Here is a 27,065-nt window from a genome sequence, read left to right on the forward strand (position 1 = left end):
ATAAGATAACAGGATTCCTGACTGCGACTGGCCGCAAATGAGACTATTGTATTTGCGACAGTCATTTCAAATCTGACTGCAATTGGCTATAGCCAACAAAGCTTATGGGGTTTTATCAAACATCAACTCCCAAGGTGGACTAAGGGTCCTGATATGCTCACACTCACAGCGGAGTTCACAGCATTTAAGGGGTAAAAAGAAGTTGGAAATATCTTTGCAATGGTATACTTTTAGCGAACATCCTTTTAAATCAATTCCCCCCGGTTTCACAGACAAGGCTTAAGCCTAGTCCTAGACTAAAATGTAAATCGAAGCTGTTTCAACAGAAAAAAACTTGCACTGACTGATCTAAAAACATGTCAGTGCCTTTGTTTTGTCTTCAGATGCACACCAGTAATGCTTTTTTCTAAGGCATGTTTATAAAAATGACTTAAATGTCCTGATTAATCTATGGCCTAATCCTGGTTTAGGCTAAGTCTTGTCTATGAAAGCGGGTCAAAGAGTCACAAACCTGCTTGTGAATTAGCAGCCTGAATCAGACTGGCTCAGTCAGTAAATGGTTACTGAGTTATCGATGGACTCCCCACTAAACTGTGATTCATTTTCGGTTATGTCTAATTTAAAATAAACCAGGATCCTTTGATGAGATTTATACTTCTGAGACTTCAGTCTCTTTACTGACTAGTTTCATTGTTATAAATTAATAACAGTATTCCAGTAAATAAATAAATACTGGTTACTGTTGTTTAGCATTTTTAACAATGAGAAATTGTGTTTAGGATAGTAAAACTGTTATGTCAAAACAGTACAACAATTACTTACAAAATAGGAGAAGAATTAGGCAATCTAATGATATTTAATATAAAATACTATACTAATATTAATATTTAACACGTTATACTAATATTAATATTCAACATGTTATGTCTCAATGTTTATATTTCCAGATAAACTAGACTCTAAGGAAAGTAGTCATCAGCCACAATCAAATACAATATAATATAAAACATAATATAGACACGCGTTACACCATGCATATTTATGTTTCTAAAGAAACTAGTTTAATAAATTAATATAGGCTTAATCAAATATGCAATATTTAACATAGGTTTATACTTCAATGTTTATGTTTCTAAATAAACTAGACTTTAAAGGGAAGTAGGAGGAAACGTTTTATTAATTAATATTCACATGAATTAATATAATCAAATATAATATAACATTTAACATGGGATATTCAATGTTTATGTTTCTGAATAAACTAGACGTTAAAGTGAAGTAGGAGGAAATGTAATATTAGATAATATTCACATACATATAATCAAATTTAATATAATATTTAACGTGGGTTATACGTCAATGTCTGTTTCTAAATAAACTAGATTCTGAAGGAAAGTAGGAGGAAATGTATGTTACATAATAAAATAAGATTAAATAAAATATAACATTTACCATGGGTTATGTGTTCATATTTCTAAAACTAGACTCTAAACGAAAGTAGGAGGAAATGAAATATTATATAACAGTCACACAATATAATCAAATGTAATACAGAACACGGGTTATGCGTCAATATTTATGTTTCTAAATAAACTAGACTCAATACACAAACAAACCACCACATGTCCACCCCTCCGTGTAAAAATAATGTATGCATATATAAAGCCAAAGTTAAAATATTTGCCTCCATGGCAACAAGCTAGAAGTAGGCTAATTCGTATCAGGGAGCAAAAGAAGCAAATTCCCGACATCTCCTGCGAGAACCTCTTTTGTCTTTGGCTTGCAGCGGTGGCGTAACGAGGGAGAATTAATTGGATATTCTCGAGGCAAGTTTCCTGACTCTTTTCACCCCTTATGACAGCGATACTGAGTAACAACAGTGACATATCAGGCATATCAGGATGGATGGTGTTTTGTTGAACATGTAATTGGGGTGTCATCAGTTAATTAGGAGCTACTTTGTGTTTTATCCCCGCAGCCAAAAATACGTTGCAATTATACGTAACAGCGAACACGTCTAGACTCGAAAAGACTTATCTTTCCGTACCTGCACCGATAGATAAGAGCCTTCCAATACATCTTTGACGATATGGCCTAGTTGCTATATAAGTCTCCTTCTCATCAACGTCTGGTTCATTAAGCGAGGTCCACTGTCAGAGGAGAAAGAATTACAAGTGAAAGGAGCATATTGAGCCCAACCAGAACTCATTTCGCTCCAAAAAAAGGGAATTGCTCTCTTTTCAAAGGAAACAAGTGCAGCCATAAAATATAATCAATGCGGTTACACTTTGTGTGACACCGTTCAAAAATAGACATGATGGCAGAACGATGAGAAAGGACATTTTAATGAAGTTATATAAATTGTTTCCGAGCCGCAGGCTTCAGCGTACTCTGAAAAATAGACCAGTTTAACAATCTGCCCGGCGTGAGGAAACCTTCATCTTGAGCTTGTGAAGATTTGCATAGATATCTGGCAACACCTCAGCACCTCAATTCCTTTGTGCAGACTTGCCGTTCACATCAGATGGCACATCTTTTGTCATTGAGAAGTTGTGGTTTTGTGTACTGATGAGGAGAAGAGACAATGCCGGTATACTGGAAATCTCGTGTTTACTATGTGTTCCAGAAAACAAGCTGTTTATAGCTTATATGGAGACGTACCGATTGTTTCGTGAAGTACGATGCAAGTCTATTCTTATCAAATTTCTGTGCAGAAAGGAGGCCAAATCTATCTGCATATCCAGCATTATTTAGATTTTTCCCCCCAAATATGACTCTCAAAATAGCAATGCATATTTTATGCCTCAGCAGCCTGCGGTTCCCAGGGCTTCATTACTGCTGGAGCTGCTTGGAGGTGTTTTGGAGAAGACTTTGATTCATCTCTCTTCCCTATCAGCCCGGGTCCAATTGCTCAGTCCTGTGTTTGACTCTATTATCTCTCTGGAGCTTCTTCAAACATCATCTCACATCATGAGGAAGAAGCGATTTCTATCAACAGTCTTTTTCTCTTAAGCTTTTCCTTCCTCTTTCTTTCTATCTCAATCTCTTGGGTATCTTTTAACACACTAAAAACGTTGGGGTGCAGAAAGTTAACCATAAAGTCTTATTTTCTGTTAAAAAAAGGAGTGCTGTCAAACGATTAATCGCATCCAAAAAAGGTTTTGTTTACATAATATATGTGTGTGTACTGTATATTATATTATGCATATAAAAATACAAACACACACAATATATATTATGAAAATATGTTTCCATGTATATATTTATATTATATTAAAAAAAATTCATATATAAACATAAAACTTTTCTTAAACATATACATGCATGTGTAGGTACATATACATAAATATACACACATATATTTTTGTAAACAAAAACTTTTATTTTGGATGCGATTAATCGTTTGACAACACACACACACACACACACACACACACAAAAGTGATGTAATGATAATATACCACGCTATAACATGATTAGATTTTTTTTTTTTTTGGTCTCAACAATCAAACTTCAGATGAATTGTAATTTCTTTTTTTTTTTGATGACAGTTGTGGCTACTTTCCAGTTATATTTCAATAACAATTGAACTCCAGTTACTATGGTATGTTTTGCTGAAACTAGTTACCATGGTCCAGTTCTGTAAGGGTTGTCAATGTATGGTGACACATGAACATGTAAAATGTGCTCACTAAGCGAAGCTAGCAATAAACATTCACTCTAAACCCTATAGTAAAGCCTACTGTATCATATTTGAAACACAAAAGCCACAATATGATCAACATGCACACAACTTGCTGAAAAGCCTGTTGTTCACAATCGATTACTTGCCTTGTCATCTGATTAATAGTTCACATTTGTTTTGGTAAGTAAAACGCCTTTTAGTGTAATTCTAAAAATGTTCACCTTCAGGTTGTAATGTGATTTTTAAAATGTAAAGTAAACATAAGAATAACATTTATATTGCTATTAATTATAATAATAGTAATTTACTTGATTACCCATACATCATTTATTTATTTTAGAAAAATCATGTTAAAATGTATCAAATGTGATATATCAGGCTGATATTACATTATAAGCTTTGACATCTATAAAACTATAGTTCTAATCATAAAACAGAAGCATTTAAATATATATCATCTTACTCTTACTAAGACATATTATTGGGAGATGTCGAGTGACTACACGGTAAAAAAAAAAAACAAGTTCAGCTATAACTTAAAATTTTAAGGCAACCAGCTTCAGCAGATTTTTGAGATTTCTCAAATTGTTGTTTTAGGTTTATACAACAAAAAGTTGAGAATCTCCTACAAAAATAAGTTGAGAGAACTGGCTGGCTGCCTTAAAATTTTAAGTTATAGCTCAACTTTTTTTTTTTTTTTTTTTTTTGTACAGTGTAATATGCATTGTTACAAAGATCTCATTGATCAACATTACACACCATCAATTTTTTTTTCTGGCCATATAAATATTAGCATGTGTACCAAATTGTGTACCAAAGGTTTTTGGTATGAGCTCCATATTCCCACTATATGAGCCATAAAAATCAGATTTTTTTTCCTTTTGTCTAAAGGTTCAATAAACTCTTCAATTTCAAAATATAGTTGACTTATTTCATATCTCAGGGTTTGCAGGGTAGGCTAAAGGAAACAAAATGTTAGCCAATGTTAGCAAAAACATCATAAAAACATGATAATTTAATAAGCACGTAATAAGTTCTATCATTGCAGAACATCATATATTCTCTTACAGTCTGAAGTCACCATTTCAAGCAGTAATATCACATCCAATTTAACAGGAAAACAGGATGGCAGTACATTATTTCACTGCTTGTGAAATTATTACTGATTCGACCGTAGGCCGCTCTAATATTCGGAAAAATCATGTGTAAAACACAAAAAGTTAATAACTGGCACTTTAACATTTTGATATAGGCCTACTATACACCTAGTCACACATAGGCTACCTAAAATGTGAAACTTTAAGTAAAGCTTTATTTAGCACCTTTTAGAAAGTGTTTACAAAGTACTTTAACTATGTAACATATCCCTGCATATATTGCATATACTGCTAGAAAAAGACCTCATTAACATTATAATCTATAAGAATTTAATCACATTAACATGAGCATCTACACCAATCACTATATTTTTTTTGCCAAGTTTGTGCCTCTGTGTAAAACTGAGGTGCTGTTTCCAAGAGTCATAAAATATGAGCCATAAAAGCTTAAATCAACTATGACAGCGGTTCTCAACCACATACCAACTCTTATGTTAATTTTTAAATATTTTGTTCAATAGACTTTTCCATTAAATTTTTTAAAATCTGATTATCATTACATGTGTCAGGCATTACAGGGTTAAGAGACAACCACTTTTTTCTTTTTACCAATTCATGCACATTAACATCCTTGTGGTAGCCTGAGTCCTTGTTAGCAAATAAGAATAATTTATTATCGCCTTATATTTTTCTCTTTCGAGTGCTAACTGAAGAGCTCTGACTTGTCATGAAGTGCAAGCCCACCATCTAGTGGTAAAACCTCAGCAAGAATGATGATACACAGGGCAACTTTGTGGGCAATTGAGTCTCATCTGGTTGCCCGTTGATGGCAACATTGCTCAAAAAGTTGCCCCGTATATCATCAGCCTAAGAGCACCAGCTACAATCCTATTGTTTGCAATCTCCAAACATCTGCCATTAGTGCTGATCTAGTAAGGCATGATTTAATATTTCACTTAATCAAACAACAATTAAGACCGCAAGCAACTGCATGCATGGTTTTAAGATGTTTATTTAAAAAATAAAATAGAAAAAAAATTACATAAAAATATTGAAGGAAAACAAAAACCATTCCTCCGTCTGACCTCTAGGATGCTGGGTGACCACATTGAGGGCTTTCAGTTAAGGATTGACAAGGAGTGTTTTGGCCACTGCGACATAACAGACGTCGGCAAAAAAAGGGTTACATTTAAAATCCTTCATTGAAATTCAATGAGGAGCGTCACACTGCATCTAGCAAGTACATCACCACAAACGTCAAACCATTACAAAGTGAAACACTTCCACCTTTCCAACACACCTCCATAGATTCACACGGGAAGAAGAGGGAGCCATTTTCATTCATACAAATCACAGATAAAGTAGGTCCTTATGTGTACCGAAGGAGGGGGAGTGTTGCCTCAATATCTGACCCATTTTGCAAAAGATGCTGGTTCTATCTAAAGCAGAAACTGCTATTAGAGTTACATTTGCCCTATTGCATTGATAGGCAGGCGAGTCAAGAGTTACAAGAACAATCCGTAGTCTCCGTATCAGATATGACTTTGTAAAATGAGTCACGGAAGTTTGTGGCAACCAAAGTCATTCCATACAGACAGCAAGTCATGGTTGTAGCATTGTAACAGCAGTTAAATAGTCCGGTTGATCTCCAGGAGGAAATATCTGCTCCGCAAAAACTCCAGACAAGACGTCTGGCTGTTTTTCCTCCATCGAAACAGATTGAACTTGCATACAGGAACTGTTCACCTTGATGCGACGCTCTCAGGCCTGGGTCCGTTGATGGTCACTTTGACAAGATTTACAAGCAAACGGCCATCGTGAGGGACACGGGAAGAGAGGTTTTCAAAACTCCACTTGCATAGTAACAATAACCTGTATGCCTGTGATGTTCTGAGCAACAGCAATACAGTTTTAGTGTGCCATATACACAAACAGAACAAAAAAAAAAATACAGTACAGGAATAGGTAATTACCAAAAAGGCATATATTAGCGCAAGTACCTGGCAATAAATGCACGTCAAGATTCCAGAAAGGAATCAAAATAAATTCCCTTTCTCCGCTAGTCTGATTCGGGTGCCCGTTCAGAACTCGAAAAGGTCCGATTAGGGCACCTTGCATAAAGCTGCACTGATCTGGAGTCCGCTCGCACGTTCATTAGAGCTTCCCTAAAATAATTCACGTCTCACACTTACCTAGAGCGATTTAAAAAAGACAGACACACATATAAATGAAAGCGCGTACAGACTAAGGGCTTGAGTGTTTTTCCATATCCATCTCAATCAGTTAAATCCAAGTCCTAAAGCCTCATTACCACACAACTACAACCTTAAAGACGAACGAGACGAATAAAAGCAACAGACGAGAGACTCTGAAGCTCAACACAAAGTGGGAAATGGCGACACCTGCAGGCAAGTCGTTCTGCGAGATCTACACTGGTCGCTTTAACTCGTCCAGGTGCAATTTATGCCGAGAAAAGGGGAAGAGGGAATATAAACTCTCAAAAACAGTTTTAAAACAGACTTTTTCCCTTAAGGAGCCTGTCTGACAGGATCTGTAAACGATGAACAAAATTAAAAACATTACAAAAATAAAAACGTTTTTACAAACAAAATGCTGGACACAAAATAAAAACTAAACAAAACCGAGAAATTAAATGCGTTTCCAGAGTGAACGAAAACACAGTTATTGCACAAAAAAAGTAAAGGTTGCGTGATGTGTACAGTCAATACGGTGGGGATCTCTGGAAGCATCTCGAGTGCAGGATTCAAAGCCAGCGTTACACATACATACACCCCGATACAACAAACAAACAAACAAACAAACACTTGAAATCCACTGAATCCAGCTCGTTCCACATGTGAAAGGTGTCATGTTTAGACTGAAAATGTGAAGACAGGAAAACAACGGAGCATGAAACACACAAACATACACAAAAAAAGGAACTTGTCACCTGTAAACCAGGAAGTTGTTGATTAGATGATCGAAAAAAAATAAAATAAAAAAAACAGTTCCTGTTCTTGAAGCTTCCTTAGGAAGATTGCACAGGTCAAAAAAACCCAAAAGGAGTCAACATACACATGCAGAGATTCAGTGGCAGACTGAACTACTTAGCACCACCATCACCACAACTACTGAACGAGGAGCTGGGTTGCAAACACCATCAGTAGGAGGGCTCAATGAGTTCTCATCGTTTCAAGATGGGACCGGAGGGGTGGAAGAGGAAGCAAGGAGTGGAGAGGGAGCTTCCGGAGGGCAGGCGCAAGGTCTTTATCTGCTGACGCTGGCTGGCAGACTGTCCCTCTTCCTGCGGCGCCAGGTGTTGCGGTTGTACTGGAAGTGGGCTCGGTTGGAAAGGACGGGACTGTGCACCACGACGGGGCTGTGGAAGCCCTTCAGCGGGAACTTGGGACCTGTCTGCAGGAAATAAGACAAGACAGGGTAACTCAGGATGATGCTAGCATCTGAAAAATGGCTCAGCGTACATTAAAGCAAATGCATATCATTCGAAAGTCTGGGTACAGCACTTATTTGGAAAAGTAATTTTTATTCCGCAAAGATGCCAAAAGTGACAGCAAAGATATTAATATAGTCACAAAAGTCTTATATTTTAAACCAACACTGGTCTTTTGAACTTTATATTCAAAGAATCCTGAAAAAAACTGTTTCCACAAAAATTAAGCATCACAACATTAATAATAAATGTTCACTTGGCAGAAAATTGGCATTTAAAAAAAAAAAACTAATAGAAAAGTTACTCTCTCTCAATATTTAAATAATTTGATTTCACAATATTACTGCTTTTGTATATTTGATAAAAAAAATCTTACACCAAATTTTTGATCAGTAGTGTAAATAAAATAAGTTTAAAAAGACTTTCTTAAATGCAATAAAAGCAAAACGTTGCTCCCTACACTGCAAAAGTCTCCATGGTAAACGGCAAATAAATAAATACAAATAAAAAATAAATAAAGACATAAAAAAATGCTGTGGTGCAACAAAGTTATCTTTAGCATACTCATTGTATGGCATTTTTTTCAGTACAGCATTATTTTATTTTTTTATGAAAAGTGCTATAGAAATCTAAACTTAAGTGATTTATTTTCTTGTATTGATACATGGGCAGAGCAAGCCAAGCTGATGAAACATTACTCATTTGAATGAAATTTTATTAAAAAAAAAATTTAAATTCTGTCATTTACTCACCTTTATGTTGTCGCAAACCTGTATGACTGTCTGTCGTCTGTGGGACACAAAAGATGATCGTTCTGGATCCCATTGACTTCCACTGTATGGTCAAAAAATACAATAGAATTCAATGGGAACTGAAACGGTTCGGTTACCAAAGTCTTCAGAAGAAAGTTAGTCATACAGGTTTGAAACAACATGAGGGTGAGTTAATGTTGACATTTAATTTTGGAGTAGACCGTCCTTTTACTTTGTCATTAGACTAGAATGTGAAGTCTTGATGAAGGAGGGAAAGTTGGGCTGTCAAGATACACACAAGATGTAGAGGAGAGCACACACGGGACACTGCCTACCTTGGGATGGTGGTGGGGACTGGGTAGAGGGCTGGGGGGAGCTGGGGGGACTGCAGGGGGGGGCATGTGGAAGTATGGGGGTGGTCCATCTGCCATACACACCTGTCTGCCAGGTAAAGCGTGGACAGAAAGATTGCCGGGGATTGACACTCTCGCCTGGAGAGAAACAGAGCGAGAGGAAGTTACCTAACCATCAAAGAATCATCATCAAATTCAACTATTAACCAAAACAGCCCCTCACCTGGGTGGCCGGAGGCATGGTGAGTGCTGCCGTGATGCTGACTTTGCCCGTGGCCATCTGAAGCCCTGCTGGCAGGGGACTTGGTGCCAGGATCTGGAGAGGGAAGGGGGCTACGTGTGGAGCGACATACGGCGTGGAGTCAGAGTCCTGAAGGAGCAGAAGTCAAATATGTGAGAGGGAATGACAATCTAACCTTGTAAAAGCCTGACATATGAAACTAGTCATAATTATATATAGAAATATTTCTTTTCTGACAATTAATCAAGTCAGTCTTTTACAGGAGATATGATCAAAGGCGGCTGTGAAAATAAATGTACATCGTTAATCCTTTTGATCTTATTAAAAAAATCTAAGCTTTCATTGGATAAGAATTTAAAATGGGGGAAATATCATTATGAAATAAATGTTTTTCTCAAATACATGTTGGACAATTACTGGTACCCCTAGAAATTCTTGAGTAAATTATCTGAAATATTTTCACCATAATTATGTAATTATGAACATGAAATTATCCAGCCATGGCTTCCTGTTTCACAGAAATATACATAGAGAGAAAACTAAGCCCAAATTCCAAATTAATCACCCATCACATTGAGAAAAACCCAAAAATATATCTCTGATGTGCAGCAAAAGATAGTTGAGCTTCACAAATTAGAAAGTGGCTTTAAGAAAAGAGCTAGAGCAGAGAAAATTCCTATTTCCACCATCAGGGCAATTAAGGATTTCCAATCAACAGAAAATGGTATGAATCTGCCTGGAAGAGGACGTGTCTCTATATCGTCCTAATGCACGGTGAGGAGGAGAGTTTGAGTGGCCAAAGACTCAAGGATCACAGCTGGAGAACTGCAGAAAAAGGTTGAGTTTCGGGGTCAGAAAACCTTAAATTATTAAACAACACCTACATCCGATGTTGTTTGGGAGGGCTTCAAGAAGAAAAAATAAATAAAATGCTTTCACCAAAAAACAATCTCCAGCATATTCAGTTATCAGACACGACTGGGAATTCAAATGGGACTGGCTTCTATGATCAGATGAAACTAAGAAATTAGCTTTTTAGCAGCAAACACTCAAGATGGGTTTGGTGAACACAGGGATAAACAGTACCCCATGTGTACAATGAAATATACTGCTGTATTTTTGATGTTGTGGGCCTATATTTCTGCTGGAGGTCCTGGACATCTTGTTTAGACACATGGTATCATGGATTCTATCAAATACCAACAGATAAAAAAAATCAACAAGTGACTGACTCTGCATTATAGGAGAAAAAAAATAGCTGTTAAACTGGCAAATGGAGGTTTCAAATAGTATTGAATAAAAGGGTGCCGTTAATTGTGGCCAATGTGTATTAGAGAAAAACATTTATTTCATTATGATATTTCCCCCACCATTTTAAATTCTCCAATGAAAGGTTAGATTTTTGTGAATTTTTAAAATAAAAGATCAAAAGGATTAACAATGCAGATTAATATTCACAGCCTTCTTTGATCATATTTACTAAGGGTGCCGATATTTTTGGCCACTAATGTATGATTTATTCTGAAGCAATATTCTCATCAATTTTCTATCAACTGTGACATAAATCTGCATGTTTTTTTTTTTATTTAATCCAAGGGAATTTTTTTGTCTTTATTGAGGGCATTTTCATTTTTTTTCCAACTCATTAATACTTTCTCTTTCATTTCAATTCTAACATTTAATCTATAAATTCAATTATAATGATGCAATTAGTGGTATCTATACATTATCAAATTAAAACGTTTACACTGAAAAAATACAACTGCACTGAATAATGTTATGAGATTTAAATAAATATTTTTTTTTAATATACAAACAAGAAATTTAGGTGGAAATGACACTTTTAAGCTAAATTAAAACGCCAGTAGGTACCAGTAGCGAGCATTTGATGAGTGAGTCACTGAGATGTTCATTCAAGCGATTCGTTCAAACGGCCGATTCATCAGATGTTTATGCATGGGGCTAATGAAACTTTGACTCAACCGGTTTGTTCAAAACACTGCATTGAATCGGCTGGTTTCTGTGAGATGCGCCGTGGTTCCGCCTAAAATGTAAGTGACTGAACTTGTTTATTGAACTATTAAACAGTCGTAATGGTGAAAACGCTGTGTGATGTTGCCTAACTAACTGTATTTTAAATATAAAAACTTTTAATTTTTACCTTAGCATGCTGACTTTGTGTTGCGTGTTTTGATTTCTCCTGGAAAGGAGCCTTGCCTCAGCAGCGCAGCTTTATACCGTACACGATGCATTATATACAGTAGCTATTTCCACTATTCGTCACCTACTCTAAATGCAATAAAATGAAAATAATACTTGCGTTTTGGTGACTGCCTAGTTATTTTTGGTTACTGATATTTTTTATCAGATTGCTTTTTCTGGCGTTAATGAAGCGTTAATGTCTAGCCCTGGAGTCTGTGCGCCTGGAGGCTCAGCCCCGGCCCAATACATACATGCATTTACATATATATATACATATATATATATATATATATATACACAGACATACACACGAGTAGTGTATTGAACCTCTACACAATCTTAAAATTATATTATTTTCTGATATTTTGAGTGTCGTATTTGATAAATCAGGCATTTATGGTTTTAAACAAAAATATGCAGTTTGGTGCAGTTAGCTGATATTAATATGTGCAAAAGATGAAATTCTGATAGCTTGTAATGCAAATCAATAAGATCTTTATAACCGCATAACAGACTACATACATAAAATACATATAACTATCAGTTGTCACTATCTCTCACAATAATATGACTTAGTAAGATGATATTTAAATGCTTAGTTTTTGCATAGCAGAGCTCTATATCATTCATATTTTCATATTAATAGAAATTTATTGAGAGATGAACAAATAAACAATCAGAAGCCTGATGCATATTTAATAGGCACATTTTGATATGGATAACCAAATAAAGCTAAGTTTCTTTAGGTCAGTAAATGTTCATGGGTCAAATACAAAAAACAATGTTCAAAAAAAATCAAAACAAAAGTTTAATACAGTTTAATTACATAAATACGTCGGTTACACTGAATAATAGTGATGATTAATTTCACCAATATTCTGACATCTTAATTTTCACAAAAGTGTTTTGAAGCATTAAAGCTGACACTTACATTTAATATACTTTATGCATATAAAATCAGTTTTCACAATTTAATTTAATGCAGACACCAGATTGGGACCTCTCGTCTTTGACCCTCATCTTTAAATGTCACCAACAATATTAAAGCTGTTCTTACATTTGCTTTATAAAAATCATTAGTTTTCACAGCAAAGAGACACATGAACCATAACCTAATAAGAGATGTTTTTACGATTACACTGAAAGGCCTTTTACTTCTAATAGAAAAATAGAAACTACCAATCAGACAACAGAATGCATGTAGTAGAGACTGTGCACAACAGCTGTTTCACAAACGTTTTGATTGAGATCATTTAGAGGCCTTAAAATGTTGAATATGTTGAATAGTAATACAGTATGTTTGTAGGGTTGTATGGACATGGATGAAATGCAATGCTTACGATATCGCTGCCTGACAGCGAGGACGCAGAAGAGGCAGAGGAGTGCTGTTGAGGGCTGGAGAGGGACATGGGGGAGTCTGCGCTGTGAGGGGACACCGAGTCCCTCTGCTGCTGGTCCTCCACACCTACACCCAGCAGCGTGCCCATCTCCACCTGCTCCACGGAGTCTTTATGAGATGGACCTGCATGCAAGAGACACCAAAAACATCAGCCATACACGACTACAAATTACGCCAATTCAGAGCAGGTTACATCTGAAACACGGCTGAAATTGGCAGATTCGCTGCAGAGCAGGTAACGGACCGTCAAAGCAGACTGAGGACTTCCACAGCCACTTTTCAAAAGGTCACATACTCCATTTCCAAACTAATCTACCAAGCATCAGTTTAATAAAACACATTAATCACAGTCAAAGTCAAGAATAAGATGTGTAAAAGGGATAAAATGCTGCTGAGGACGACACTTCCTCACTTCAAGGACACCTAGAAAGATACTCTGCATCAGAAAATGTTTCAAATCCATTGACATCAATGCAATGTAAGGATGTACAGGACAAAATGCAAGGGTTTGCCAAAGTGACACTTCATTTCTGCAAACAGCAGTTGCTGCAAAGCACTCTAACATAGGCATTTGTTGACATATATATATATATATATATTAGGGGTGGCACGGTACACAGATGTCACGGTTCGGTACGTACCTCGGTTCGGGGGTCACGGTTCGATACAATTTCGGTACAACAGGGAAAAAAAAGACATCTACTTTGCTCAGTTTCTTTTATTTTGATGTGAAAATGCTAAATATTATTACATGTTATATATATAAAGTCTGTTTTGTTTTCATTGTGAGTGTACACAAATAAAAGCAGACCTTTAACTACAAGCAACAGCACAAATAAAAATACAATAGAGTAAAGATACAAATAAAATAATCAGTGATTTTCAGGGGGGTTTTTAGGTACAGAAATTGAAGTACGATTAAAGTAATCAAAGGTAAAACAGCATTGCATATTTGACTGTATAAATTAAAGATTACTCTTTATTAAAGTTACAAAAGCGATTCAATCAAGAGCAGTGAGTGGTTTCTTTGTTGTTGCTGTTTATTTAATATTAACTGTCACTTTAAGAGAAAGCACTGATACTGTACGCCCAGCCGGCTATGTCTGCTATAGGATACTTACCAAGACGGGCATTTTGACAGAATTGTGTGTGAATTTATCCATTAAAACACAATACTTCAGAGAGAGCTTCATATTTGCGCGCGTTTTGAGGCGCAGGTTTGTGCGCTTCTGATGAGCGCACGCACAAATCTTCTCACTGCGCGCGCGAGCTCGCGTCCTCTGGCTCTTAAATATTTGAGCTGGCAAAGCTTACATGACTTTAGTCTAAACACCGATATCAACGTGTGCTGTTCAGGTCTCACCTGTGCGCGCGCTATCAGCACCCGGGTGATGACGGAATAAATGCTCATATTCCAGCATACGGCATTGAACAAGAGTGAATGATTTGTCCACTTATTTTTTTTTCTTTCTTTCTCATCGCTGTTGTTATAATGTACTGGGAAGCCAGAATGCGCATCCATTAACAGAAACATACATTAGCCGAACCCTATTTGTTTTACGTGTTATTTATAACAAACCACATGCGTTGTCAGAATTCAGTTGAACCGCGGTCCTAGCGCGTGCCGAACCGTGTATGGAGAACCGTGCGGTTCGGTTTTTTTCCGCGAACCGTGCCACCCCTAATATATATATATATATTAGGGTGACCAGATGAGATTGGTTGAAATTCGGGACGGGGGGGGGGGGGGGGGGGGGGGGGTGATAATGATAATGAATTATCATTATTATGAATAATAAAGATAATGAATTTCAAACGAAAGTGACTGAACCAATCATGTTTTTATTAATATAAGTAGCCTACATATACATATAATTTTATATAATATAGAAGTAACGTTAGGCTATTTTTATACTTCAAACTGAAGTTAATGAACCAAAAAAAAAAAAAACAAGATGCTGCAGCCAATGAGCAGCCGGCGGGGGCTGGTTGCCAGGCTGCAGGATGACTCAACCTTGCTCCACAGACAGTTTTTTATGTTTTATCAGACAATAACTATTTAAGATTTTGCTTCAGTATAATTTTCGGGACAATTAGAGCGGGATTCGGGATTCGGGACAGCAGCTTAGATTTCGGGACTGTCCCGAATTTTTCGGGACTTCTGGTCACCCTAATATATATATATATATATATAGTCTAGAAAAACCTAGATATATGAAGAAGCCTAATTTTAAAAATGTGATTTAGACCTGGATGTGTCATGAAAAATGAATAATCTAATAGATAAAGAAGAATTAAAACGAAGTTAGCTCTTAACACTTCTGGCTTTGAAATTAATTTAATTAAACGAAAAGTAATTATTTTAGTTACATCATTTTACATATGGATACTCCTAGTTTCTAATTAATAAAATGTTTTGACATAACTGTCATGGCAGATTTATTAAAGGAAGAATATAAGACTATTAGGAAGAGGGTAATGTGCCATCTTAAAAGTCATCCTAACATTGCTGTAAAACTTCTTGAACACCAGGACATCAGTGACTGGTCCACTCAGATGGCCTGTAATGTCTTATCAATGAGAACGCACATTATGAAGTACAATCAAAGGCACAAACATCCTGAATGAAATTCACTTAGTATCTGCAGTCATAATAGGTACATTGTGAGAAAGTGTCTTCATATTCAGACGCACCCTTGTTCCTCTCAGTGCAGGCGTTGTGTCTGCAACCCCACTTCTTTATGATCCACTCCCTGTAGTTGATGACTTCCTGGGTGACTTTAATTATGCGGCCCAAAGTGCTGAGGGGACAAGATAAGTGGCAAATTAAATCAAGTTTGAGAGAACTAGGGCGAAGGTGCTTGAATGCAAATGAGAGCTGTACCTGTCACTGTCTTTATTGGGGTAAGAACGTGCGAGAGGTGAGACGGCGTGACCCAGTATTATATACGCATAGTCAAAAGCCTCCTTCACCTGCATGGCACCATAAGAGCTTCTGCCCACGTCATTACCTAAACAATCATGGAAAAGAAAAAAAAAAAATACATATGATACATCTACACATAAACGCAAACAAATACACACAAACAAACATTCTAGAGCTTTCTGAAACATTCCAGAACATTGTGGGACTAGTCATAAGACAAATCACCAAACGTACATTTCTAAAGTTTTAAACCTTTGGTAACTCTTCATCTTTAATGGTTGTTAGCTCAGAATTATGCATGTACCATGCGATTTTTATGGATGAGTAATAACAGATTACCTTGTATAAGTTTTCACCATTTTTTTTGTTTGTTTTCATAATTCACTATATGAATTCATATGAACTATATTCTCCGTTTCACCATTAATGATACACAAAAAGTAATGTGATTCTCGTATTCAGCATGACCAACTTCAAAGAAAGACTAAAACAAAAGTCAAACTTCAAAAAAAAAATTGTTTCATGGTGTAATGAATAGAGTTCTTAATGTGTAAACTAAACAACTTTCAATTAATTGCTTTCAGTATTGCTTGCATCAAATTACTTTTATTGCCTAAAAGCAAATACCAGCAACAACAATCATCCCATTTTCTTTAGCAAATTACAAAAGTGTCGCTACAATGGCTCTTTTCAAAAACCTAGTGAGCGTCACAGGCGAAGTTAATGATGTGAAATCTGTCCTAAAACATAGGCAGCTGCCTTTTTAGATACCTTGTTTTGGCCAAATTTGGATTAATTGAAAAAAAACAATACAAGAATGCATTGTGGAGAGCGAAGTGAAATTGAAAGAATTTAAATTTTATTCCATGCCATAATACAGGTTTTCCGAAACTATAAATTAAATCATAAAGCTATAAAAAATGTAAAAGAACGAATACAATTTTCAAAACATATATTCTAAATAATAATAATAATAAAAAATTTAAATGCATAACTTGTTTTCCTGCACATCACGAGTTCATTAACCATCAACATGTAATGTTAAACTGACATATTCTCATAGGGAACTTCAAGTAATATTTAAGGGGTTCGGCTGACAAAAAAACCCATAAAACATTGGTGTAAACTACATGTTTTTCTGCTTATTAGATTAATAATATGTTGAGCAACATGCTAAACCAAATTGTACTGAAATATTTGAGCTGATTCTTCATGTGAGAACCATTTATAAGGTTCCAATTCAGTTAGGATGCTGTCTCAGAAACTAGTTGCCAATGTAGGCAGTAGACAAGAAGCTCACTAGGTTTTGCATTATTGGAACAATTTTTAGATAAACAGCTTGAACAGTACCTGGAAGAAGAGGGTCCTCGATACAGAGCATGGAGGGCCTGTAGCCATTACTCATGGCCTTCATGATGTCCTCTTTAGCCATGTAAGCTCCGCCGTTCTTTATCCTGATGCCCGTCTTCAAGTAGTTGAAGTGTCTTCCATACAGCTCGAAGAACTCGATGAGCAGAATGCCAAGGTTCATGTTGGGATTCCTAGCATCAATTCTTGGGTGTAACTACGGGTGTAAGCCAAAGAAAAAAAAAAAAAAAAACAGCAGGCAAGATGAGACAGAGTCTCTTTATTTGTTTGGTACAGTCATTTATGAGTTATACAAAAGTAGTAAAATATGCTTGACAAGTAATGACAGATCTCTAAATGAGACGAGATCAAGCTATTTTTATTATGAAACACTCTAACGCTTCTCTTCATCAGACCGGCTGCTAATACTGCACCTGTAAGAAGCTGATGACCATCAGGATGAGACTGTAGGAGCTGATTCCTCCCGTGAAGACTTCGTTGAGGTCTCGCTGCAGCAAGAACTGCTTCAACACTAAGATTAAATAAGGCAGCACGGTATACTTCTGTGTGGGACAACAAAAGAAGGTATTTTAGACTTTAGGACATCCAAAAAAAACAAAACTCATTTACATCAGGCATTATGTGGCATCTCAAAAGCGACTATTTAACACTTGAATGATCACAGGGTCTATTTACGACAATAGTCTCTCATTACACGTTGATGCTAGGCATATCAAAAGCGTGAAGCCTTGCGCATGTATGTGCCTAAAACATAGCAACTGCATACATGGTTTTCTTTCCCAGCAGAGAAAATGCAGCTGTTCAGAAGCTGCAGGAATATTTACATATGAAGTGTAATATATTACAGATGAAGTGTTATGATAACTGTGGACGGGCCAATACATCTTACATTCCTTCATGTAAGATCGACACCATCTTAAAGGCTTTGGGTGTCATTCAACTATTAGAGTGTGAAGTTCTCCTGAGAAATCTGAATTTATGAGTTGGGGAAGTCAATTACGTTTTCTAACGTCATAGAAAAACTATTAAAACATTTTAAATGCACATTTTAACTCAAAAAGGGGTTGGCACCGAATATCTGTGTGAGGCTGTGAGCGATGCATTACGTCTATTAGATTATTAAGGTGTTACCTTAGCACTATGCGAACGCCAAACTATTTTGAAACCAATTGCGAGTTGAGTCTCAGTGTGCTTTATATATCAGAAGATAACTGAATAAGCTGGAAAGTCATAATTATGAAATAATTAAGTTAAAAATAATTTAAAAAAATCAGCAAGATTTAACACTACTCCTACAAAATGATGAATAAAGAATGTGCATCAGGTGCGTTTTTGCTTTGTTTTTATTTAATTTATGAAGGTGCAATCTTTATATGCTATGATAAATGTATATAAATAACATTATCATATACTTAGTTTTGTATTTAAGCCCCAAGCTTCTAAATTTCCCCACTTGTAATTATTTTGTTCATGAGAGTTCAACTCGTAAATATGATCTTGCTGACATGAATTGAACATCCAATAATAACGGTTTGGATTATTTTGTGTTTGTATGCACAAAATACAGTGAATGGAAATCTTACAGTATAACAGTTAGTCGATCTAAAATGGTGATTGTGCAATAACAGCTGTCAATCATGTAGGAACGCAAACGAGCGGTCTGAACTTATTTCAGGCATGTGATCAGCTTTCCTAGAAAAGGAAAATCTGACCACGCCTCAAGTAACGCCGCCGACACTTATTAAAAATAGATATTTTATCACATTAAAAGGTATATTATATTGTAATATATACTATTATCCTGTTAAAAATAAAAAGCTGAATTTAATAATCATGATAACAACATAATATATTATAATAAAGTACTATAATATATAATAGTAAGGTACATAGAATTGTTATTAAAGTACCTGCCAAAAGTTTGGATGCATTACAATTAATGATTTTGAAATAAATATCTTATGCACATCTAGGCTGAATTTATTTGATCATAATAAAGTATATATATATAAAAAAAATATATATATTGTGAAAGATTTGAATGATTTTTAGAAATCAAACATTTCTGATCATCAAGTTGAAAATTTTGCTGCTTCATATTTTGTGTGGAAATGGTGATACACAATTTTTCAGGATTTTTTGATAAAGTTTAATGAACAGCATTTATTTGCATTTATCACATATTAATGAAATGTGTGAATGCATTAAATAGAAATCATTTTAAATATCTTCACTCACTTCATCACTTTCATGCATGATGAATAAAATTAATTTCTCTTATTTAAATCTTATTCAAAAATACAAAAAAATAAAGCAACAAAACTGTTTTTAACATTGATAATGAGAAATGTTTCTTGAGCAGCAAATCAGCATATTAGAATGATTTCTGAAGGATCATGCGACACAAACTTCGACAGATTTATAAATGTTTCTAATGGCGAATATTGTGTTCCCAAACGCAAATTAAACCAGTCAAACCAGTTTGACTGGCTCAAACCAGTCAAAACAGTGAATCGAAAATAAAACCGTACTGTAACAGCAGACATGTAGCGCGTCAGACTACAGCCCATTATGTATAGTTACATCACAACCGTTGCAAATTTTATGACAGCACTAGCGATCTCAAATTCTCACTGCCATTCATAAAAAGTCTCCGGGTCGAGTTTCAGCGCTAATTCTACTCGCGTTTGGTGCTTTGAATCATTTGAATGCTTTTAGCAGATGGCGCCGCGAGTTCGTTCAGCGCTCTCAGGACCATTCCATCCATGATGTTTTAGAAAACAATCTTTTCGCAGTTTGTTTAGGTCACAGCTTAAGACCATTTGCAGTAACCAACCCCCTCCCCCTTCACTTTGAAGCCAAACTTTAAGCAACAGCCAAGCCTTTCATTTGTATATCCTTTGTGTATAATGAATCAGGTCAAAGTACTTTTCTCAGTGATGGCCAGACTGTCATTATTGGCTTGGGACTTAAAAGTACAGCAGTAAGCATCACCGCAATGCCCAATACCCATACAATGTTGCACAAGAAAATGTAGAAAGATTTATGAAAAAAAACGTAACCATAAGACTGTTGGGAATTCCCTACATGAGCTGAAAGAACTGAAGACTGGTCAACTGAATGGCTTTGCTTTTGATCCCTAAAACATATGCAAGATTAATCAGCTATAGTCACGACAAAAAAAATGTACAACTTACATTTACAAAGAAAAGGAACATTTGTAAAGTTGAACTCCATTACATTAGTCCCAATGTGTCATTAAGGCTGAAAATACTCTATTGTCTGTTTCACCTTGATATGTTCTCATCTTTTTGCAAATTATAGACAATTAAAATATTACTATTACAAATAAACTGATTTGTATGCCATTTTAGTGGAAAGTAAAACGGACTAAAAATATTGAATATGACATGACTTTTACATCAAAAGTCCATGTCCTGTACAAAATGTACAAATGAACACTGCAATAAATAAACCAGCAAACAATATTCAGACATTCAGCCCATCTTGAATCTATACATTTAGTCTAGTTTTACTAAATTTTATAATTTACAAAATATGCCAAATCCTTTTTTTTACCTTCACATATTCTTTGATGAAGCTAGCAGCTTTGATGCCCGTCTCCACGTTAAAACTTATGTCCACTTTCACCTCGGTCTCCTGATCTGTCAGTTTGATGATTGGTACCTTCAAAATTCAAAGATATGAATATAACAATGACCAAGAATTATCCAAATGTTAAAAATGAAAAGCAAAACATCCAAAGCGGATCCATTCAGGAACAAAAAACCCCAACAACCGCTGAATATGAAACCGTTTAACTGAGCGTAGTTGATGTTAAACCAACAGAGGGAAACACGTACCGTAGCTTTGTCGAGAACTTTGATGGAATAAGGTTCTGCCACATTGTGTTTTCTGAGCGCCTGCTCCAGCATCTGCAGGGGAGGTTTCTCCCATTTCCCAAACACCACCAGGTCAATGTCACTACAGTGTAAAATAATCAGCCAGATTTAGGTTTAAGCAATTTGTTCAAATCAACATTCTATGAAGCCTAACGAAAGCCCAAATATCACATGAAAACAAAAACATCTTACAGCAAAGTGGTTTGCTGTCAAATAAACTCAGTCATTGTCTTCCTAGTAGTGTTCAGAGTCAAATACATGAGGCCTACTGACTAACATTAACACAAGGAAAATCTTTCAAGACTTTAGAGGCCTGTATAAGTTTTGTAAGCTACAGATCTAGGATCATTTGTGCCATCCTCACATCTGGAGTTAACAAAATGCAATTGATCATAAAATGTCAGTTTAGTTATTGAAAGACAGCTCAGAGCCAAAAAAGGCTAGCAGGCTATGGTTGTGATAATGATGAAGCACATGCTCAGAACCCGCCAGTCTGTGAGAGTCATCGAACTGTGAATAGTGTTATGACTATACAGCAACAACAGATCATGAGAGCAAAATTACGCATTGAGATCTGCTAACGGTCCTGTTCAAAATCTCACTGCTGTGTTGTCATTTAATGTGCAAGACCAAACAAGCATTCGTTTACCTGGTTGGAAGAAAGAGTCTAGTGCTAAAGCTGCCAAAAATCTGGACCTGAGTACATACAAAAAAAAAAAAAAAATCCATTTAATTTTTGACTTCTCATTTATAATGTCAATAGCTCAATTTCAAAGACATCAGCTCTTAAGCTGGCTTACTTCAGCGGTTGGCCACAACTCCTTGATGACCGACTCTATCCTGTCCACCACCTCCTGTCTCATAGTGGTCTCCTCAGGACGAGGAGACATGAAATTGTAGAAGTCCATGATTTCTTCATGCAACCTTGGAAGAAATGAGAAAAAGATTATAACAGAAAGGCCATTGGTATAATTTAAGAGGTCATTCTTGCAGATCTTTCACAACTAATCAAAGCAAGAATCTTAACATTTGTTTTAAAAATGTAAATAAAATCCATTAACAGCCTGTACAATAAATACACTTAGGCTACAGGACTAAGAACTTGACTGGTCAAATGGTAACCAATAGCCGTTTAGTAAATTCGCTTTTCAAATCTGGCTTGAAATTGAAATTTCACAATCCAATCAATTCCCTATGGATAAAAAACATCTGCCAGAAATATTTAATGCTTGAAACATGGACTAGATACACCAGATTACAATACAATGAAGTAAAAATCACCATTAACAAATTCCAAATGTGAAAACCTTTATGCATATATAACCATACAGAGAAACATGATCAACAGAATGAAAAAAAAAAAACATGCAATATTTAGTGTGGCTGACAAATTTATATGGGATGTATTGTAAAAATTATTATTCAACCTTTACATTTGGTCCTTCAAATTGTGAATATTTGGTCACATCCTTGATGAGCTGATTAGACTTTAATTTTTGTTTTTCATCATTTTTACAATTCTATTTCAAAGAAAAAATGCACATATGAAATACTTCTCACTTGTAGTTAGTCTGTTCTACATCAGTGTATCTAAATTAAACTTTAAACTAACTTACAGACTTAAAAGTTCTTATTTCCCTAGAAAATTAGAAATAAGAGCTGGAAATACCAAGAAAACCAATGTCCACCAATCTTAAACACCTAAAGAGTATTTTGCACCTATGAGTGTGACACAGAAATGCTGTCAAGGACTACACGGGCCACTCACTAGGTTTTGGGACACAGTCACTGCCTCATTCGGATCCAGATTCTTTCGTGGAAAAATTCCAGAGGTCTGGAAACATCCACCGCAAATATAACAAGTTCATGCAACAGATTCGTCCCTTCTTAGTACAAGCCTACAATTGCTGGGTTACTAAAGACTTAAGCATGCATTGTATGAAGTGTCCACTGTTATACTCAAATCAACAAACACCAAAACTGAATCCAGCCAAAAGCCAACATTAATGGACAGGCGATGACAGCAAATGTAATACAGAACGGTTAGTTTAAAGCTATAAGCAAACAACAACTTACTTGCCGTTTGTGTAAACTCATTTAAAAATTAAATCACTCAGGTCTGAACAGGCTCAGGTTTACTGATCAGTTGCGTCATCACGTGGTCCGTGACATCCCGGCGTGGCATATAGAATGCATTAGTGCCCAACCACTCTTACTTGGTTCCAGAAGCATTTTTCATTTTCCCATTAGGATTTTTTTTTAAGAGTCATAAAAAGTTATATAAACCATGAACCAAACCAACCAGCTACGAGAGGAATCAAAATATTACAAATAGTGATGCACGATATTGGATTTTTGACGATATCCGATATGCCGATATTTTCATCTAATTTTGGCCGATACCGATATATTTCCTTTTGTTTGGAAACAACACCAAGTCTCTCCTGTGCAGAAATTATAAGCAAAATATTTTTGATTTTGGTTAGTTTTTTTACAACTTATTTAATAGAATTAAATAAAAGATAAATGAAGGTTTTTTTGACAGTACATTGAAGATTTGAAAATAACTATAAATATACTATCAATAGCTGCATCTTTCCCCCAGAATTTTTTTTTTTTTTTAGATTTAACATTTGTAGATGGTCTAAAACAAAGTTGAAAAAAATTCTGAAAATCTTTTAGAGCTCATGATTTGTTTAAAAAAAATAAAACATGATACATGAATGAATAAATCAGTATATATAAAATTATTTAATTTACAAGCGTCATGTTTGTGATTTTTTATTTCAGCTTCTGACCATTAAATCCAAACATACTCATTTTATTACATCAATTACTGCTTTGTTTAATCAGAAACAGTCTAAATGTTATTCATGTAGGTTATTTTACTTTTAATTTAATTAGAAGTAGGCCAACAGCGCCCCCTACAGATAAATGTCCTTACCGAACGGGCATTAGTACCTGGGGGAGGCTGCCGCTGCACGTGCTATTACCGTTTATACACCGAACGCGTCCTTCTGTAGGTGCTTTCACAGATTAAGTGCAGCGATCCAAAAGAATGAATCTAATCATCATTCAGACAAAACTTTGCTTCAAGAACGAGCCACACTGCTGACATGATCTAATCACTAGCACACCCTGAGCATATGCGAGTTAACCCATTCCTCTTATCGGCAAGACAGAGCAGCATAATTTTTCATATCAGGCCGATGCCTATATTTACATTTAAAGCCATTATCGGCCGATTCCGATATCAGTCTGATAATATCGTGCATCCCTAATTACAAACGTTGACTGAAAGCAGAAATATTTTTGAAAATCAGAGAAAAGGTTCAAGACTGTGTGCTAACGGCTTTAATGCAGGAAAGAACTACAATCCCATTAAGCATTTAGAATAACAATCAAATTAAAAAGATAAATATAAAACCATTTATTTAAACAGTTGATTACACATATAGAAACAATACATTTTATGTTCACTGCACAATATTCAGCAAGTTATAAATTACTATAACTGCACATCTTGCAGTGAACAATGTATTGTTTCTATATATGGTCATAATGCTGATTAACAACCTTGTAGCTCACAGTAGATCGGTCTTTAAAGATTTATAAGTTATCACTAAAAATCACTTCCCTTTAAGAAAATGAACAGGCTTTTTACTTCCGGAACTCACAGTAGAACATTTGAATAAGCCTATTATTTATTTATTTTAATTTTATTTCTTTTATTTTTCAATCAAGAGTTAAGACGACTGTACATCATAATTTAACTTGTTTCTGCTTTGATTGAGCTAATTAATCGTAATTCACTTAAACACAATTGTGACCCTGGAGCACAAAACCAGTCTTAAGTCGCTGGGGTATATTTGTAGCAATAGCCAACAATACATTGTATGGGTCAAAATTATTGGGAATATGATATAATTATTAGGATATGTAAAGATCATGTTCCATGAAGATATTTTGTAAATTTTCTACCGTAAATATCAAAACTTTATTTGATTAGTAATATGCATTGCTAAGAACTCCATTTGGACAACTTTAAAGGAAATTTTCTCAGTATTTTGATTTTCTTTGCACCCTCAGATTCCAAATAATTGTATCTCGGACAAATATTGTCCTATCCTAACAAGCTTATTTATTCAGCTTTCAGATGATGTATACATCTCTTTTTTTAATGACTGGTTTTGTGGTCCAGGGTCACAATTTTCCTTTCCGTTTCATGTTTGGTTCTCGGTTTAATGAGTCAGTGAGTTGTTGACTCCTGAATGAATCGTACGCACCGGTTCAACCGATTCACTGATATAAAGATCCGAATCAAAAGATCGAATCGTTGAAGAATCGGAATCGCTACAAACGGTGTAATCAGACGCACACATTCCACAAGTGACCCAACCCACAGACCGCAGCGGCTCCGAACCGAACCCAGGACACCCCGGATAACGTGCTAAAGCTAACTCCCCGGCCCAACACGACAAGACAAAAAAAAAAGGCCCACTGACACTTTCACACACGAAAAGGCCACAGAAAGACAGCGTAGCATTATAACGCCCCATCCCGACCGCCGCTGCTGCTGTTATAAATCAAGCTCATCTCACCCGTCAACCCCTGGGTTATATTTCCTCGTCTTCCACGGCGTGCCGGAGTTGTCATAATTGCCATTAGTCCAGTTGGAGAGCAGGTAGTTTATCCCATAGGTGCTGGCCTTATTGTCGCTTTTCCTCCGGCCCGGATGATGGTGGTGGTGATGGTGGCTGTGAACCGCTGCCGGATGGGACGGGTGCCGCTTGATGCAACTCTGCTGCGGCTGCTCTTGATGGAAATGCCGTAGATGAGGAGGGTGATGATGATGGTTGACATTATTCAGCACGCTCTCGTTGCAAGTAAAAAACGGATGCCCCTTGTTCATATTCCCAGCGATCATATTAGGGCTTGTAGTCCTTATTTTAGAGCAGCTGGACGCCGGATCCGCCACCGAGCCGGTCTTTTGGGTCATTTCGCCGTCTCCCGTGTTTCCATTTAACGCGTGAGCCGCCGAGACGCTGCTCGAGATCGCAGTGACGTTGTTTTTAATGTTAGTGCTGTTATATGTATTGGACGCGACAGTCTTATAAACATCAAACGCCGGAGAATTGAGACAGATGTTGTGGTGATGGTGGTTCTGGTGCTGACCTGTGTTAGTCCGGTTTACCTGAGACGTCTCCCACACACGCATCCATAAAGCGGTCGCAGGACCTTTCTGTTCCGGCTGAATCCAAGCGACCCTCGGATCCATTCAACTCGTCTTTCTAACAGCCCTGTCAAACAAACAAACGCCTTACCCCCGGTTCAGCGGATAAGTTTGAGTCCGGACCGCGAGAACGTGCCTGTAAACGGGGCTACGCGAAGCGACAGGGGAAATAACGACGTGCCGAACGACACAACCAACGGGAATCAATTAGAGGCCCTTTTCCCCCGCTAGCAATAAACTGTTAGCTAAACTATACAGTGTTTCCAATATGGCGTAGCTTATTCCCTTGAACCCCGAAATCCAGTACGCATGTGTAGGATTTAAACCATCGGGGCAGCACACACCCCCAGACTCCACACCGAGCAGGCGCAATCGAGCAACCCCACCCTTCAGAACGGCTTCAAAGCGAGGAACACACATTTGAATTTACAACCCTGCCTAAAATCGACCTACACC

At 36.3% G+C, this 27,065-nt stretch overlaps 1 protein-coding gene across 2 annotated transcripts; it reads right to left on the minus strand.

The window, feature by feature from the left end:
- Positions 1-5,771: 5,771 nt before the first annotated feature.
- LOC306847139 (terminal nucleotidyltransferase 4A-like) lies at positions 5,772-27,065 on the minus strand. Of its 2 annotated transcripts, XM_079380936.1 has the most exons (14): positions 25,978-27,055; positions 22,177-22,300; positions 22,026-22,072; positions 21,338-21,458; positions 21,054-21,161; positions 17,888-18,016; positions 17,457-17,670; positions 16,065-16,191; positions 15,875-15,981; positions 13,122-13,303; positions 9,562-9,708; positions 9,321-9,476; positions 8,986-9,067; positions 5,777-8,196 (listed from the first exon to the last, which is right to left on the minus strand). In XM_079380936.1, exons 1-14 carry the CDS (start codon positions 26,652-26,654, stop codon positions 7,967-7,969), a joined length of 2,451 nt encoding a protein of 816 aa, XP_079237062.1. In that variant the 5' UTR covers positions 26,655-27,055; the 3' UTR covers positions 5,777-7,966. The 2 variants fall into 2 exon arrangements, with proteins under 2 accessions (XP_079237063.1, XP_079237062.1); XM_079380937.1 differs by lacking the exon at positions 8,986-9,067 and having other exon boundaries at positions 5,772-8,196; positions 25,978-27,065.

This window comes from Barbus barbus (genome assembly GCF_936440315.1).
Source record: "Barbus barbus genome assembly, chromosome: 27".
In the NCBI taxonomy this organism is placed as follows: domain Eukaryota; kingdom Metazoa; phylum Chordata; class Actinopteri; order Cypriniformes; family Cyprinidae; genus Barbus; species Barbus barbus.

Coding starts and splice junctions, on each gene's coding strand:
- LOC306847139 (XM_079380936.1), bottom strand. CDS start 26,654: ATGGATCCGAGGGTCGCTTGGATTCAGCCGGAACAGAAAGGTCCTGCG. Junction 22,301..25,977: donor TATAACCCAGGGGTTGACGG/GTGAGATGAGCT, acceptor ATTTCTTCCAAG/GTTGCATGAAGAAATCATGG. Junction 9,068..9,320: donor GTCCCCACCACCATCCCAAG/GTAGGCAGTGTC, acceptor TTGACCATACAG/TGGAAGTCAATGGGATCCAG.